The sequence below is a fragment of the Myxine glutinosa genome, unplaced genomic scaffold (genome assembly GCF_964187855.1).
Source record: "Myxine glutinosa unplaced genomic scaffold, kmMyxGlut1.1 SCAFFOLD_422, whole genome shotgun sequence".
Taxonomy (NCBI): domain Eukaryota; kingdom Metazoa; phylum Chordata; class Myxini; order Myxiniformes; family Myxinidae; genus Myxine; species Myxine glutinosa.
The window spans coordinates 195,310-214,202 of NW_027616521.1; the positions used below are offsets into that span (position 1 = coordinate 195,310).

General features: G+C 44.8%; 1 protein-coding gene across 1 annotated transcript; it reads right to left on the bottom strand.

Moving 5' to 3' along the window:
• Positions 1-842: 842 nt before the first annotated feature.
• Positions 843-16,676, bottom strand: LOC144888982 (chloride intracellular channel protein 4-like). Its single transcript, XM_078768774.1, has 6 exons — positions 16,638-16,676; positions 16,467-16,473; positions 14,591-14,669; positions 14,339-14,464; positions 1,881-1,987; positions 843-1,030 (listed from the first exon to the last, which is right to left on the bottom strand). The coding sequence occupies exons 1-6, from the start codon at positions 16,674-16,676 to the stop codon at positions 843-845; spliced, it is 546 nt and encodes a 181-aa protein (XP_078624900.1).
• Positions 16,677-18,893: the final 2,217 nt, after the last annotated feature.

The window sequence follows — 18,893 nt, forward strand, 5'->3', positions numbered from 1 at the left end:
CAGACAGACAGACGGACGACGGACACTGGGTGTCGACAAAAACTCAGCTGGACATAGTCCAGTTGAGTTTTTTTAAAGTACAACTACAAAACCACACCACCACAACCACCACCCTGAAAAATTTGGTTGGTATGCGGCAAATGTCAATTATATTGTCTCACCGACAGCACAAATACGTTTAATTACAGCTAGAACAGCGCTCGGTAGAACACATAGCTCGGATCTGGATCTGGACCTGAACAAAAATCGAATCGGCTTGTTCTGGACACCTACCCAACTCATTGACCTAGTTTTGTCACAACTCGTCAATAACTTTATGGTATATCGTGCTATTTATCGTTTTACACTCAATGGTGTCGATTAATTTACAAAATTTAAAACATCTCTTATGCAGAGCAGGTTTGGATCTTCATGAAAATCAAATCGATTCCTCTCTGTCACACATCCTGTTCGTCCGAATCGTCCATAACTTTTTGAGATATTGTGCTACATATTATTATTGGCCCGAACTCAAAATGGTGAAGAATCACTTGTAAATTCTAGTATCCAGATCTGGATCTTCACCAAAATCTAATGAATTTGTCCTCACATACCAAACCTTTCGACCAAATTTCGTACGAATCCGTCCACAACTCTTTGAGATATCCTGCTCACAGACAGACAGGGGTGAAAACATAACCTCCGTCCATCCACCTTAGGTGGTGGAGGTAATAACAATATGGTCATAATGATACAATTTTATACTGAAATTCAATCAAAAATCAAGTTGATATTAAACCCTAAGATTTGAGTGAGTGAAATCCTCATTAATCTACTTCCTATACAAGTACATACACCACACTTCAAACAGGCAAACGTGTTCTCACCCTGATAACATTCAGTTTGGGTAGGAGAGTGCAGTCTGCCAGTGTGAGATGGTTTCCATCTAGAAACGAACGTTTTGATGGACCTTCACCAGGTTCTCTGGGCAGTGGACTCGTCAGGTACAAATAAAGGATCTCCAAGGTATGCATGAGTGCCCGCTGCTGTGCTATAGCCATAGATCCGGAAAGAAAACACAAAACCAAAATGGACAATGTGAAAATGAATGTTTGACTGAAATTATCATCTCTGAAAAAATTCTCTGAAAACAGATGTGTTTCTGGGTCACTGGTCATCATCAGTGTAGAGTTTATTTACCAGAAATTGAGCTACTAACCTGTCCCTCTTAAGATTATATCTATAGATGACACATTAAATGTTGAGAGCATTGACTCTGTGCCACACCAACACTTGACTCCAAACATCATGACCAGTGGGACATCTGCCACCCGTCCATCCTGTTTGCGCATCAATTATATAGTTAAGCGGCTTTCTGAATTTCAAGCGGGAAAGCAGATATTAAAGATAAAGTGCACTTTTGGCTTAGTTGCTGTCAGTTAAAGACACAGAGACATCCATTGCACATAATCTACATAAAAGTGGCTTTTGCTTGAATTATTCAATAAATAAATCAATTAATTGAAGAATGCGTGAGCAGTACTCGTACTCTTTAAAAACTGTGTGTACAATCCAAGTCCCACTCTCCCTCCCCCCAAACTCCTTTCTCCCGGCTGAGGTACGCACAACTCGCACAGTCCCAGGTCCACCACTCTCCAAGCCGAGGGAGCGAAGCTCGACTGGCCAATTTGTATTTACGGATATTTTCATTTATGGAGTTTTGTGATTTTTTCTCCTGGAATTGTGTTTTGGAGTTACATCAGTATGTGAAATTTATACTTTCTAGCCCATCTAGAAGGCACTAAACATTTATATCAGTGAGTGAGTGGTTATGTCATGGAGCTTTATCTATAAGATACACATCTATAAATGGATTGAGGTGTTTGCTGGAATGTTTGTACCAGCATTGCTCGCCAGGTTGGTGTTCCGAATGTATGCCGAAAATCTTGAGAAGATGTCACGACCTGCAGAGTTTGATCCTGGGTACTGCACCGCCAGCTTGGGATACCTTGAAGGAAAACAGGGTTGTGAAAGGCAGAGACATGTGCAGTTAATTTGAGTGTTTTTGAAAATGCTAAATAAAAACGAAAGGTAATTTTTTTTATAGCAGGGCTGTTTGGGGGGGTGGGGGGGGGAAATATAGATATGATAAATAAATAAACTAAAACAATTAAAATATAATAGATATTTAAAATAGGAGAGAACAGAAAGGAGAAATGTGAAGGGGAGAGAGAGAGAGAGAGAGAGAGAGAGAGAGAGAGAGAGAGAGAGAGAGAGAGAGAGAGGAGGAAAATGAGGAGGAAAGATATATATAATATAAAAGTGGAAAAACAGAGTGGGGAAAAAGATTTTTCACGACAGCGGATCTAACTTTCCACCATCAACTTTTCCATCCTCACCAAAGAATCATGCACGTAAATCTATCTGGAAATGGGAGAATGCCATCAAACAGGGGACGAAGGCACTCCAGTGGTAGTGTGGCGACAATATTCAATATCTACCCGACATAATCAAGGATACCCATCACATCAACCTGGACTTATTCAATATCTTCCCAACATAATCAAGGATACCCATCACATAAACCTGGACTTACTCAATCTCTTCCCTACATAATCAAGGATACCCATCATGCACCCAGGATCTTATTCAATCTCTACCCTACATAATGAAGGATACCCATCATGTACCCAGGATCTTATTCAATCTCTCCCCTACATAATGAAGGATACCCATCACGTACCCAGGATCTTATTCAATCTCTGCCCTACATAATCAAGGATACCCATCACGCACCCAGGATCTAATTCAATCGCTTCCATACATCATGAAGGATACCCATCATGCACCCAGGATCTTATTCAATCTCTACCCTACATAATGAAGGACACCCATCACGTAAACCTGGACCTATACAATCCTTACCCTACATAATCAAGGATACCCATCACGCGCCCAGGATCTTATTCAATCTCTACCCAACATAATCAAGGATACTCATCATGCACCAAGGATCTTATTCAATCTCTACCCAACATAATCAAGGATACCCATCACGTAAACCTGGACTTATTCAATCCCTACCCTACATAATCAAGGATACCCATCACGCACCCAGGATCTTATTCAATCTCTACCCAACATATTCAAGGATACCCACCATGCACCCAGGATCTTATTCAATATGTAACCTCCATATTGCTGTTACATATTTAGGTGAATGTATGTAAATTACCATTCAGGTTGCTTATCCGTGTGTATTATATTAAGGGTTGTTGTGATGGGAGGGTCAGGAGCCCTTCGGAACCAGTGGCCGGAAACGGAAGTGGCCGGAAACGGGAGAAGAAAAGACACGAGGAGAGAAAAGGACGGTGTTTCTTCTTCCTCGCCCCGCGACGACGAGAAGGTGGAATCGACCTTACGCTGCGCGGAAAACGCGCCGTTGCGAAACGTCTGGCGAGAGGAGTTACCTGGGCGGTAAATACCTTTGGACACGTCCAGTCACTGTGAGTTCGTGCACGAAACCAAGCGTCCGGGACAGTTTGCCCCGTCTACAAAGACGCGTACGGGTCCGCACGTTGGGCCTCGCTCGCGTCGGAAGCCGCGCTGGGTTTTGCCCCGTCTACAAAGACGCGTACGGGTCCGCACGTTGGGCCTCGCTCGCGTCGGAAGCCGCGCTGGGTTTTTGCCCATCTACAAGGACGCGTAAGAGTCGCACTTGGGGCCTCGCGCACGTTGGACGCCGCGCTGGGTTTGCCCCGTGGCTTGGCAAGGAGGTGCGCTGCAGCCGCGGCCCCAGTCCGAGACGGCACGTTTAGAGCACGTCCGCCCGGGGCTCGTTCAACCGCCCGTGTGCGGAGAGGAGAGACATTGACCACGGAGGGAGTCAGGAGTGGGGCTCACGTGAGGAATGTATAAGATTAAGATGGCCATCTTAGAGTTTGTGTAGATGAGTTCACATGGTTGTAATATTGATTGTGCATTGTTGATGGTTGTTGATTGCTCAGTGAATATATTATTGATTATTCCGGATCCTTGGTGTGGGGTTTCTTCTTGACCGGAATTCATATTGATTGCGTTACGAAAGCGTATAAACCATATATCTTGCTGGCGAAGGTCCTCTCACGGTCCGGGGGTCACCGAGACCTGGTATGCACTGAGGGGACCACGTAACAGAATTGGGGGCTCGTCCAAATTACGATTTGCGGTTTCGCAATTGGGTCTACGTCCGGGATCTAAAAGTGTATAAAATAATAAAATAATAATATTTTTGGTAATTAAAATTAATTAATTAATTAGTAATTGGTAATATTTTTTTTTGGAGAAATTGGGGAAAGTCTTGGGGTGAAGGTTAACAGGTGTTAACGATAGGCACCATGGCGTTTGTGGCACAGAACTTTGGGGTAACCCCGAGTGAGGCACAGTTCCGAGCGTTGCTAAAGTCGGATCTCTTGAAATTGGCCAAACATTTTAACTTGGAGGTCCGAACTAATTTGAGGAAGGCAGAGTTGCAGGCCACGGTGATACAATCTATGGTGGGATTAGGAACATGGGACGAGTTAGCCTGGGAGTGGCTACCCGAAGAACCAGAAGACGTTGAGCTCCGGAAACTGGAGTTGCAATTACGGAGCCAGGAACGGATAAAAGAAGAGGAAAGGAAAGCAGAAAAGGAAAGAGCAGAAGAAGAAAGGAAAGCAGAAGAGAGAAGAGAAGAGAAACAAGCACAAGAAAGGAGAGTGGAACGAGAACTCCAGGAAAGGTTAGCAGAAGAAGAAAGGAAAGCAGAAAAGGAAAGAGCAGAAGAAGAAAGGAAAGCAGAAAAGGAAAGAGCAGAAGAAGAAAGGAAAGCAGAAAAGGAAAGAGCAGAAGAAGAAAGGAAAGCAGAAAAGGAAAGAGCAGAAGAAGAAAGGAAAGCAGAAAAGGAAAGAGCAGAAGAAGAAAGGAAAGCAGAGGAGAGGAGAGAAGAGAAACAAGCAGAGGAAAGGAGAGTGGAAAGAGAACTCCAGGAAAGAAGAGAAAAGGAACAAGCAGAGGAAAGGAGAGCTGCAAGGGACCTCGAAGCAGAGGAGAGAAAAGCGGAAAGGGAATTAAAGGAACGTGACATGCAGCTTCAGCAAGAAATCAAATTCAAGGAGCTGGAGTTAATGAGAGAACGGGGAGAGGCACCACCCTTGCTGACGGGGTCGACACCTAACCAGAAAACCTGGGATGTGGGCAGACATGTGAGGCTGGTTCCACCGTTCAGTGAAAAAGAAGTCGCGAAATTTTTTCCACACTTTGAGAAAGTGGCTCGACAATTAAACTGGCCGGAGGAGGCATGGACCATACTCGTGCAAAGTGTGCTGGTGGGGAAAGCTCAGGAAATTTATTCGGCGCTACCAATGGACCAATGTGCAGATTATGAGGTACTGAAGAAGCACATCCTCAAAGCCTATGAGTTGGTTCCGGAAGCTTACAGGCAAAAATTCAGGAATGCCAGGAAGAGGGAGAGTGAGACCCATGTGGAGTTTGCCAGAGTGAAAGAAAACATGTTTGATCGGTGGTGTGAGTCAAAAGGAGTCGGGAAAGACTTCGAAACATTGCGGGACTTGATCCTGGTGGAGGAATTCCAGCAGTGTGTCCACGAGGACATCAAAGTGTACCTGCAGGAAAAGAAAGTACCGAAGTTGTGGGACGCAGCCACCATGGCAGATGATTATGCCTTAACCCACCGAATAGGGGTCCACAAACCTAACTCCTCGCCTAGACTTCAGCAGGGGAGTTATGGAACACCCGGGGCGGAGAATGACCTTACATGGCGGCGGCCTCGAGATGATTATGGGGACAACTATGATACCCCAACGGTTAGAAATCCGAGGGCTACGGGCCCAAGACAAACTTATTTTTCGGGGGGCTCAAGGCCGACCCCGAGGTTCTCCCCCGGGCCTACTTGTGCTTTTTGCCATAAAACTGGACACTTGATGTCCCAATGTTACCTCCGAAAAAGGGAGAACCCGGAACGGAATCAGTCTAGTGCGACTCCGAATGCACTGGCAAGTGTGAGAAATCATTCTTGGAGAGCAGAGCTGGGGGAAGATTCCCCTGTCAAAGGTACGGCGTCCCGGGAGAACCTTGTTCAGGAGGGCTACAAACATTTCATTTCAGAGGGGTTCGTGTCGCTGGATGGCGACCCGAGTAACCAGAAGCCAGTTAGGGTATTGAGGGACACAGGAGCACACCAATCGTTGATGCTGGAGGGCATTTTGCCATTGTCGGAGAAGACGGCAACTGGGGTTAGTGTGCTTTTACAGGGGGTCGGGGGCTATGTTAAAGCTCCGCTTCATGTCATCCAGTTGAGTTCTGAGTTGGTATCCGGGCCGGTCACCGTAGGCTTACAAGCCACCCTTCCTGTGGAGGGAATCTCTTTTATTATCGGGAATGATTTGGCCGGGGGGCGAGTTTCGGGTAATCCAAGAATGGTGGACAAGCCCAGTAAGGAAAATAACACCACTCGGTTAGAGATGGAGATTCCGGGTATCTTTCCATCCTGTGCAGTGACTCGGGCTATGGGTAGAAAGCACGCGGAAGAGAAGGAGGAAGAAAGAGAGGGGGAGTTGGAACCCTTAGAGGTACGGGAAGACAACTCGGAACAGGGAAATAACCAGGGGAGGGATTCCCAGGAATTTCGAGAAAGGGTAGCGTCTGGAACGCAAGGGGACGTGGAGTGTCCGTCGGAGACCGCAGAGAACGAAGTGGAGCAAACCGCGCTGGTCCGGAGGAGACTAGTGGAAGAACAACACGAAGACTCGGAGATCCAGAGGTTAATGGAGAAAGCCGTTACGGAAGAAGAGGCTACGAAGATACCTGTGGGGTATTTCATGAAGGGGGAAACCCTAATGAGGAAATGGAGGCCCCCGGAGGTACCCGCAGACGATGAGTGGAAAGTTCACTATCAGATTGTGGTGCCACCGCTGTACCGGAAGGAGATCTTGAGTTTGGCACATGAGACCCCTTGGGCCGGGCACCTGGGAGTGAACAAGACCTGTGACAGGATATTAGTACATTTTTTCTGGCCGGGACTGCGACGGGATGTGGCGGAGTTCTGCAAGTCCTGCCATTCTTGTCAGCTGGTGGGAAAGCCGAATCAAAAAATTCCCCCCGCCCCGTTAAAGCCAATTCCAGCTTTTGAAGAGCCATTCAGCCGAGTCATTGTGGACTGTGTGGGCCCTTTACCCAAAACCAAAGCTGGACATCAATACTTACTGACCATCATGTGTGCGTCCACCAGGTTCCCCGAGGCAGTGCCCCTGAGGAAAATAACGGCGGCAGTTATTGCAAAGGCCTTGATTAAATTTTTCACTTGGGTTGGCCTACCTAGGATCATTCAATCGGATCAGGGGACCAATTTCATGTCCACACTGTTCCAGCAAGTGGTACACCTGTTGGGGGTGGAACAAGTAAGATCCAGCGCCTACCATCCCGAGAGCCAAGGGGCCCTGGAAAGGTTTCACCAGACTTTAAAGAATATGATCCGAACGTATTGTTTTGAATGTGCCAAGGATTGGGATGAAGGGATACCCCTATTGTTGTTTGCGGCGAGGGAGTCCGTGCAGGATTCCTTGGGATTCAGCCCGTTTGAACTGGTGTTTGGACACGCAGTGCGGGGACCGTTGAAATTGGTGAAAGAACAGTGGTTACTACAGGAGTCCCGGACACCGATGAGGGAGTATGTGGCCACAGTAAAAAACCGATTGGCAAAGGCGTGTGAGGTGGCACGACGGAACTTGAGAAGGGCCCAGGGGAAAATGAAGGAGAGACATGACAAGACCTCGCAGATAAGGAATTTCAGTCCTCAGGACCGGGTGTTAGTATTGCTGCCCGTTCCAGGTCAGCCCCTCCAGGCTAGATATTTCGGTCCTTATGCAGTGGAGGAGAGGGTGAATGAGACAGACTACGTGGTGACCACTCCCGACCGACGAAAAAAGCGACAGTTGTGTCATGTCAACCGACTGAAGAAATATCATGAGAGGGAACCGGTGGAAGACGTAGTTCCTGTCTCACCGGTCGTACCAGTGACAATGGACGGAAACGCCGGTGTGAAGTTTGATAACTTGGATGACCAGGCCTGCCCCAAATTGACGAACACCGAAGTGTTGAATCATTTGGATGAGAAGTTAGGTCATTTAACAAGGGAACAGCAAGGACAACTGTCCAGCCTAATGTTCGAATTTAAACATTTGTTCACAGATGTACCTGGTCGTACGGACTTAGTATATCATGATATCGAGGTGGGGGAGGCCACTCCAGTGAAACAACACCCCTATCGGATGAACCCGGTAAAGATGGAGTACCTTCGGAAGGAGATGCAATATATGTTGGACAATGACATCATCGAACCAAGCAACAGTGAATGGAGCTCCCCATGTGTGTTGGTTCCGAAACCCGATGGCAGCTTCCGGTGTTGTACGGATTTAAAACGGGTGAATGCAGTGACCAAGACCGACTCCTATCCGCTCCCGAGGATTGACGACTGTATTGATCGAATAGGCCCAGCTAAATTTGTTACCAAATTTGACTTGCTGAAAGGGTATTGGCAGATCCCTCTTACCGATAGAGCCAAAGAAATCTCAGCTTTGGTCACTCCGAACGGGTTATATCAGTACAAGGTCCTCCCTTTTGGGTTGAAGAACGGGCCGGCGACATTTCAACGACTGATTAATAGGCTCATTGCAGACCTGGAGGGGGTGGAGGCATATCTGGATGATGTAATCATCCACACCATGACCATGGAAGACCATATTAAGCAAATCCATGCATTTTTTCAGACGATGTCTGAGGCAGGTCTGACCATCAACTTAGCCAAGAGTGAATTTGTAAGAGCACAGGTAGTGTTCCTCGGCCATGTAGTAGGGCAGGGTCAAGTACAACCAGTGACCGCCAAGGTAGAAGCTATCGATCGCTTCCAAGTCCCAAAGGGGAAGAAAGAGCTGATGAGATTCTTAGGGATGGCGGGGTGGTACCGGCGGTTCTGTAAGAATTTTTCGGATGTGGTAGCCCCTTTAACGAGTTTGTTGAGAAAGGAGACCCCATTCGTTTGGGATGGCAAATGTCAGGCGGCCTTTGCCCATGTCAAAGCGATACTAATGAGCTCTCCGGTCCTAACCGCTCCGGACTTTCAGGCACCTTTCAAGTTGGCCGTAGATGCAAGCGATGTGGGGGCGGGAGCGGTCTTGTTACAGGAAGATGAGGATGGGGTGGACCACCCCGTGTGCTACTACTCCAAAAAGTTCAATAAACATCAGGTAAATTATGCCACCGTGGAGAAAGAGACCCTGGCTCTCCTGCTAGGGCTTCAACATTATGAGGTGTATTTAGGAATCACGTCCTTTCCCATAAAGGTCTTTACGGATCACAACCCCTTAACCTTCATTCAAAGAATGAAAAATAAAAATCAGAGGTTGATGAGATGGAGTTTGGCTTTGCAGGGGTTCAACTTGGAAATTGAACATGTACGGGGCCGGGACAATGTCGTGGCGGACGCTTTGTCCAGATTGAGTTAATCTGGGGGGGGGGGGGGTGAGTGATCTGGTTTGTTTCTCCAAATTGGCCGGCAAAGAAAGTTTCGCTGGGTTCAAACTTTCTTTCTTGAAGGGGGGGAGTGTTACATATTTAGGTGAATGTATGTAAATTACCATTCAGGTTGCTTATCCGTGTGTATTATATTAAGGGTTGTTGTGATGGGAGGGTCAGGAGCCCTTCGGAACCAGTGGCCGGAAACGGAAGTGGCCGGAAACGGGAGAAGAAAAGACACGAGGAGAGAAAAGGACGGTGTTTCTTCTTCCTCGCCCCGCGACGACGAGAAGGTGGAATCGACCTTACGCTGCGCGGAAAACGCGCCGTTGCGAAACGTCTGGCGAGAGGAGTTACCTGGGCGGTAAATACCTTTGGACACGTCCAGTCACTGTGAGTTCGTGCACGAAACCAAGCGTCCGGGACAGTTTGCCCCGTCTACAAAGACGCGTACGGGTCCGCACGTTGGGCCTCGCTCGCGTCGGAAGCCGCGCTGGGTTTTGCCCCGTCTACAAAGACGCGTACGGGTCCGCACGTTGGGCCTCGCTCGCGTCGGAAGCCGCGCTGGGTTTTTGCCCATCTACAAGGACGCGTAAGAGTCGCACTTGGGGCCTCGCGCACGTTGGACGCCGCGCTGGGTTTGCCCCGTGGCTTGGCAAGGAGGTGCGCTGCAGCCGCGGCCCCAGTCCGAGACGGCACGTTTAGAGCACGTCCGCCCGGGGCTCGTTCAACCGCCCGTGTGCGGAGAGGAGAGACATTGACCACGGAGGGAGTCAGGAGTGGGGCTCACGTGAGGAATGTATAAGATTAAGATGGCCATCTTAGAGTTTGTGTAGATGAGTTCACATGGTTGTAATATTGATTGTGCATTGTTGATGGTTGTTGATTGCTCAGTGAATATATTATTGATTATTCCGGATCCTTGGTGTGGGGTTTCTTCTTGACCGGAATTCATATTGATTGCGTTACGAAAGCGTATAAACCATATATCTTGCTGGCGAAGGTCCTCTCACGGTCCGGGGGTCACCGAGACCTGGTATGCACTGAGGGGACCACGTAACATTGCTTTCATTGCAAAAATAAATTTTGAATGCTTTATCATTCAGAAACCGTTGTGGCCTGTTTCAAGTTCCATTGCATTGCTGCACAGACCGAACAGCAAGAAAAAGGCAAGCCACAAAGTATACCAAAACAACAACCACAAAGGTTTATCTCTCGAGTTCTTTAAAAGTGAAATTCAAGTGGGAAATTGGTGAATTAAATTCAAATATTTATCAAGCCACAGAGCTCACAAAATGTGTTCACAGCTAGAACCAACATGGCAGAGTTCCGAACATGAGGTTTGATTCGATGTTGGGCATTTTGGGTTTTTTTAAAATCGGTATCTATATATAATGAAAGCAGATCGCACAAAAAGATGAAAAAAATGTTTATTAAATAAATTTAATTAAAGAATACCAAATGCGCCCAACCAGTTCCACCAGGCATGAAAAAAGGCCTGCAACAAAATGGCGGCTTAAGACTCCTGCGAGGTGACAGTAGACTGACCAAGATGGCGCACCACAATCCTGGTAAGGATTTCTTTTGTATTTTGATGATGATCATCTCGCTGATTATCTTCAAAAGGTGTGTTTAAATTCACCCATACATCCGGTATTCATTCCTGCACTCCCGTGGAGGTCCGTTCATATGCATGCAAAGCTTGGGGCCGCTAGGTTTCATGGTTTTGGAGTTATGGAGGAGACACACTGATACACATGCACACTTTATCTTTTATTATTATAGAGATGGTTGGGAGACAGTGGCCATAATTATATAATAATAAGATCCCTGACAAAAGGAACTTCATTGCAGGAGAAGGCCATCAGCACTTGCACAAGGGTTGCCAACCGATGGCTGTTTGTCCATGCTATATCCTTTTTAAATGCTGAGCATCAAGCAAGTAAGCAACAAGTAGCATTTTCAAATCCATTGGTAAACTAGAACGCCACTCAGTAGAGCGCATATTCCCGCCGTGGGTTTAGTTGGAATAATACTGTTGTGGTTTTTAGAACCCTCCACTTTGTAAATATTGTAATATCCCTTATAAATAATCCCCTGTAAATATTCCCATTTTTGTGTAAAGGTCAAAGGTCGCACCCTAGTTAGGTCATATTGCAACACGAAGGACACCATAGGCTTCTTCTTTAGTTATCTCATTAGTATGTGTTCTAGTTAAGGTCTGTTCCCAATAGTTGAATCTGCATTGCATTAATCAAATAAGATAGGCCCCATTTCGCTCATTATGCACTCTCTCTCTCTCTCTCTCTCCAAATTATCACGTGGCTGGGTTAGCAGCGTTCGCTGCATTGAGCCGTCATCGCTGCCTTAGCGCTGGCTCCAAACGCCATTGAACATGAGGTCAGGCTTGGAGAAGAAGGGGGCGGAGCGGCAAGAACGAGGTGTGGCCACGTCAACTCACCACCAGGGTGTGGCCGGTAAGCCCCCACCAGCCAACCAGGGCTGAGGTGAGCTCGTTAGTGGGCGTAGCCCTATGAGGGCAGCTTGATTTCAACGCACGATCATATAAGTGCGAGCGCCAAGCCCTTTGATGGACTGCGCGAGGGGAGGTAATTGTGAACTAACTGCGTGGGGAGCACTCGATTGATTGTCACTGCATTGAGCGATCTGCGCGAGGGTACCCTCTGAGATGAACGTTGGGCGAGAGAGAGTTGGCACGAAGATTATGTACGTGGCGTCCCAGTCCCTCGCATAATTATAAGGTCCAGTCGCGCGCCAACGACACGCGAAGCTGCCTGCCATTCTTTGCAGCGGATCCGGAGCCTGGACCGGACCCCATCGCCTGGAACTTTCATCCCTGCTATTCCCCATTCGTGTAAGTGTGTTTGTACTGTACTGGGCGTGTGATAAAATAAGAGTGTTTAAGGATTGCCCTGTGTATCTGCTTCTTCCTCTTCCTGTACAGTCTTACCTTTTGTTTCTTCCTTGGTTTTGTACATAATTAATAAACCTGTGTTCTTCCTTCTTATTCTTTTGGGTTTCCTCTCATCCAGTCGCTTTAGTGATTTCTCCATTGATATACATGGCACGATTTGGCCAACGCTCAGGATCGGGTTAATTTTATTGCTAACGGCTCGAGCTTCGGATTGCTAAACCACTCGGCAATCTTCCATCTTGTCCGTGGCTCGAGCAGAAGTATCGCCCTGCTTTGCGAAGAGGTTGGCAAAGGTATCTGGGAACCCGTTGACCAGTCACCCTGATCAACCTCAACCCCGCAAAGGAGCGCGATATCTTCTAGGACTCGGACGGCCAGCTTAATAGACGAGGGGATTAAACCCCCCTCGGTAAGGGGAGCGCCGTAATCCGAGATCCGCAACAATACGTTTTGTCTAACATCCCCTCTCCCCAAAACAATAAATGAAAAAGAAAGTAAGCCCTAATGGTCAGAGAATTTGTTTTGATATATCTCGGGATTAGAGGAGAAAAACATCATTTAAGAATAAGAATAAAAGCTTTAATGCAGTAAAACAGAAAAAAATATTTCCCAAAAAAATTCCTGGATCCGGAATAATATCCTGAGCTTCACCAAAAACTAATCAATTCTTCCTTATCCCAAGGGCAATCATCCCACCAACTTTCATCCAAATCCGTTCAGAACTTTTCCAGATATCTTGTTCACAAACACACAAACACACACACACACACGGACGGACAGGATCGAATGCGTTACTCCCTGGCAGGAGTAATAAACCCGAAAACCGCAGAGCCAGAACCAGAATGATTTATTTGGCCTGGGAAGGCCATGCGAGGTTCCTTCTTCTTCAGCCTCTAACAACCCTGGGTGAATATGCGATCTTTTAAAAAAAAAGTTGGAATTTTGCCAAATCTGTTTTATTCGTTTGTTAATATACCTCAGCCATTGACAAATCTGGAACTAAGTCTTTATAAGTTCATCAAATACTGACACCGTGAATGAAATTCGCTGAGATAAATGTTGATATCTCTTCTGAGGTTAAAAAAAACAGTTTTAAAGCATTATACGTATCAAACGATACATTTTATGAAACGGGGAAACCTAATACACACTTTGGTGGTTTTAAAATGACAGAATATGTCTTTATTAGAAAAGAAAAAAAAAGAACCTTGAAGACGACGCTGCTAACAAAATACACCGCTCTAATGCGTAACCACGAGTTTAAACGACATTTACAACAAATATGAAAACTATTTTCATATCACAATGTTAAATATAGAATATATAGAAGATAATGTTTAAAAAAAATGAGCCCTGTCTTCCAATGGTAAACAATCCTTCAAAAAATTCCTGGATCCGGAATAATATCCTGAGCTTCACCAAAAACTAATCAATTCTTTCTTATCCCAAGGGCAATCATCCCACCAACTTTCATCCAAATCAGTTCAGAACCTTTGCAGATATCTTGTTCACAAACACACGAACACACACACGCACACACACACACGGACACGATCGAATGCATTACTCCCTGGCGGGAGTAATAATAACATTGATATTACAATGAATAAATTCATGTTACATGTTGTGTAGTCTTTGTATCTCGACTTTGAAGTGTTATCATAACTAGGATGCTAAAGTTACGTATTGCTCAAATTACTTCATACGATGCCAGGCATGTATGACTGACTGCTGTCATATATGCTCGACATAACTGCTTCCATTGCATTGTTTATGAAAGTTGTTGCATTCTCCATAAGGGAATACACCATGGTAGCCAAACATTCAAGCAGGTATGTTACAGAGAGAGAGAGACAGAGACAGAGACAAACAAACCTTGGAGGGCAAAGGATATCTTCAAGGAACTCTTCAATCATGAGTGTGTCTGTTTTGACTCCACCATTGAAGGTCAGGAAAGGTGGCTGGGTACCAGGTGCTAAGTTGGCAAGATTAGCAGATTTTCTGGAAGAGTAATTAAAAAAACAGTTTTGAAATCTCTAGAGCAATTATTTATTTATTTTTTTGCTTTGTCCCCACACACATCCCTTCTTCCCTTGATGACAAATTTCAATGGGTAAAGCTCAAAACTGAATTGGTCGTTCAATAACAAAGTGGAACATTAAAGTTGAGATGTGCTTGTCATGTTCAGAAAATACACACATCCATGCTGTGAGACACACCATGCAGAAAAACACCTCACCACCACATAATTAAAAACACCTCACCACCACGTAATTATAAATACCTCACCACCACGTAATTCAAAACACCTCACCACCACATAATTAAAAACACCTCACCACCACATAATTAAAAAACACCTCATCACCACGTAATTATAAATACCTCACCACCACGTAATTCAAAACACCTCACCACCACATAATTAAAAACACCTCACCATCACGTAATTAAAAACACCTCACCACCACATAATTATAAACACCTCACCACCACGTAATTCAAAACACCTCACCACCACGTAATTATAAATACCTCACCACCACATAATTAAAAACACCTCACCACCACGTAATTAAAAACACCTCACCACCACATAATTATAAACACCTCACCACCACGTAATTAAAAACACCTCACCACCACATAATTAAAAACACCTCACCACCACATAATTATAAACACCTCACCACCACATAATTATAAACACCTCACCACCACATAATTCAAAACACCTCACCACCACGTAATTATAAATACCTCACCACCACGTAATTCAAAACACCTCACCACCATGTGCTTTAAAAACACCTCACCACCATGTGATTTAAAAACACCTCACCACCACGTGATTATAAACTCCTCACCACCACGTAATTATAAATACCTCACCACCACATAATTAAAAACACCTCACAACCATGTAATTATAAATACCTCACCACCACGTAATTCAAAACACCTCACCACCACATAATTAAAAACACTTCACCACCACATAATTAAAAACACCTCACCACCACATAATTAAAAACACCTCACCACCACATAATTCAAAACACCTCACCACCACATAATTAAAAACACCTCACCACCACATAATTATAAACACCTCACCACCACATAATTCAAAACACCTCACCACCACGTAATTATAAATACCTCACCACCACGTAATTCAAAACACCTCACCACCATGTGATTTAAAAACACCTCACCACCACGTGATTATAAACACCTCACCACCACATAATTCAAAACAACTCACCACCTCGTAATTATAAATACCTCACCACCACGTAATTCAAAACACCTCACCACCATGTGATTTAAAAACACCTCACCACCATGTGATTTAATAACACCTCACCACCACGTCATTTAAAAACACCTCACCACCACACAATTCAAAATACCTCACCACCACATGATTCAAAACCACCACAACGTTATTAAAAACACTTCACAACCATGGAAACAAAAGTTTTAGGGAGTCGTTAAGTGAGAACACAGACACTGCCCAGATGTGTAGATATATAGACAAATGACTGTACCCGAGTTGCCGTTTTGTCATGGTTTAAACCAATCATAATTCAAACAATAATTCAAAATATTCAATATTCAAATGTATTTGTAATATACGTGATATCACATTTTATAAACAATTGAAGTTGAAAACTTAAGTTGAAAAAAAAGATTTTCCCCCAAAAAATAAAATAATAAATCCCAGCCAATCGGTCCTCGGCTTCCTTCTCAGCCTTCCTTCCACCAATCAGAGGGAAGCTTCTTGCCCCACCCTCTACCAATCGGCGGGCTTCATCCTGCCTCGTCTCCCTATTAGTGGTGTCTCGTCCAATAGCTGCCCTCTGGGCATGTCTATTGCCTGCTTGCTCAATGTTTTATCGCCATGTTGGCGCAATGCGTGGGCGCTTCCTGCCTGCACTTCCGGTGAGTTTTATTGTGGGGGGAATTTTATTAGTGTGTGTGCTGCTATTGGGCATACCTAGTGTCTGTTGGTGTAGTGCCATAAGGGACAATGGATAAATCACAAGGTCTCACACACAGGGGAATTAGCATAATCCCTACTCGAGTGAACACGAGGCCATCCTTGTATGACCACAAATGTACGAGCTTAATCCGACATCCGGGCTAGACAAGTCCTCTACTTATGTACATCAAAATGCTTGTTCTTCTTCACAACAATCGGGAGCATGATATTGACACAGATCTACCTGATCTATATATTACTCTACCCCAAAATTCACAACAGTATTGTATTTTTAAAAGTCCATTCTCCTGCAGAAGAAAACACTTATGCCAAAACAAAAATACTGACAATAAACATAATAATACAGGATGAATTACATATAATGACCACTCAACTGCCACACGCCACAGTGTGCAACAAAATTATGATGTCACTTAAAAATACACTCTTATGGTTTAGTTTTGGAAGAATAAAGTGCACTGTGCAGAATTATAGCTTATCAACAGGGAGGAACAACTGACAATAATCGCAAAGGTCTAACTAGAGTGGCCTCAAAATGAATATCGCTGGTTAGATTTCTACCTCCAGGGTGATGTCGTGGAAGTGGTTTTGGACTCAAGACCAATGACCGGAAAACAGGTTTACAAAGATCCAGACTTTATTAACTAGTTGTTCACTTCATTCAAATACTAATAACTACCGTTAACTCAATGGACCAGATAGCTCTATCCGCATAGTCCCTCTTTCTCAGCCGATGTTTCTCCGTAGCGCCGTACTCGTTGGTATTCGTTCGTTCATCGGGCAGGGCTTCTGAGGACAAGTGCTCCTGAATCAAAGTCTGTTCTGGTTTATATCGGCACACTTGAGTTAATCCCTTCTCCGCTGAAAGGTTGCTCCGTCATCCCGCTCGCCTTACTGGCACCAACTCGCTCCCCTCCTGCTGTGAGTTATATTTGCCTTACAATAGGAGAGTGCTCTAGCCTGGGGCTGTGACCAGGTGAACAAGTCATTACTACTTTCGTGCACATTCCTGACATTCATTTCAAGTCGTTGGTTCTTCCTCGTTACCAGTTCCAATCAATGAGTTACCAGTTCTAATCAATGAGTTACATTTCCACAATTCCCGCATCTTTTTGTTTTTGTTTATATTAACCATTAATCTAAACATCAATATAAGTAAACAATCAATCACTCCATGTAAACATCAATACAAGTATAAGTAAATAATCAATCACTACAAGTAAATATCAATACAAGTATTCAAACCATAACTTTGGTAATCCACTTCCCTTAGGCATACACCGTCCTCCTGCAAGAATCACAAAACATTTCGTTGGTCATTGACTCCTTCCATATTGTTCGATCTATTGCATTTGCATCACAAATATCTTTTCAAAACAACACTTCACCATCACCAAGATACAACAATTTCACTTCATCTTCAAGTTTTGTAAAGCATCTGCAACATCTGGCAAAAATGTTTGCCTCTACACAAATGTTGACTCTTTGTTTGAAAGGAAGGGCTGATCACTTGTGTTTGAATCCAGGTATGAAACATTTTCTCCTAATGTCTTCGTAGCACCTGCACTACTTCGTGTAGGGTCTTGCTGTTGTAATAACTGCATGGAGTCATAGACTGACCCTGCTCTCCATGTAGCATTCTTGCCACTCTTGCTGTCGCATAGTAATTTCCTGAACAAGGCCTTTGCCCAGTTGTAGTCGACTTGCCTCCTCCCTCATTGTGAGTGGGCAGCAAGTATTGGTGTGACGTTGATTGGCCAGCAAGATGTGGAACAGGGATGCCGGATGCATCCACAATGATGTTGGGACCATGGTGTTCAGGTCATTCATGGTCCATACCAGGAGCAACCAGCAGAATCGCGCACAGCTGTTGTGACAAGGGCACAGCCGTTTGTTTGCAGCTCCATGCTGGTTCCCCGGAAGTTGGTGAAGTAATAACATATGTCCCCGCATTTCACAGAGGTTGCAGGTAAAATGTCGTTGTCCTGCAACTTCTGATGTGATGAATGTTCGAAGCCTTCAAGCTTCAAGTAAGTGATCGCCTTCCTTTCATATGTTGCAGTGTGATCCAGGCAAATGGTCACATAAATTTCCTTGGTGAAGGTAAGCATCCATCTCCAAGTTACATGGGAGAATGTCTTCATCATTCTTTGAGAAAGAGGGTGTATGCCGCGATTAACTTCATTTTAGCCACAAATTTTCTTTCTCGAACTTCTTCCCACTTCCGTTAGCACTCCCTTCAAAATGTGATCTCGTCTTATCCTTATGCTCAGTCACATCTGAATCTGCTTTCCACACACACTGAATCAGACAGGGTACATCTTACCATGAAATCAGCATAATCATGTATGTCTTCCGACAGTTTCACATTCAACAATTTGTTGTTTTTCCTTAAAACATTTAAAAGTTATATTCATTTAT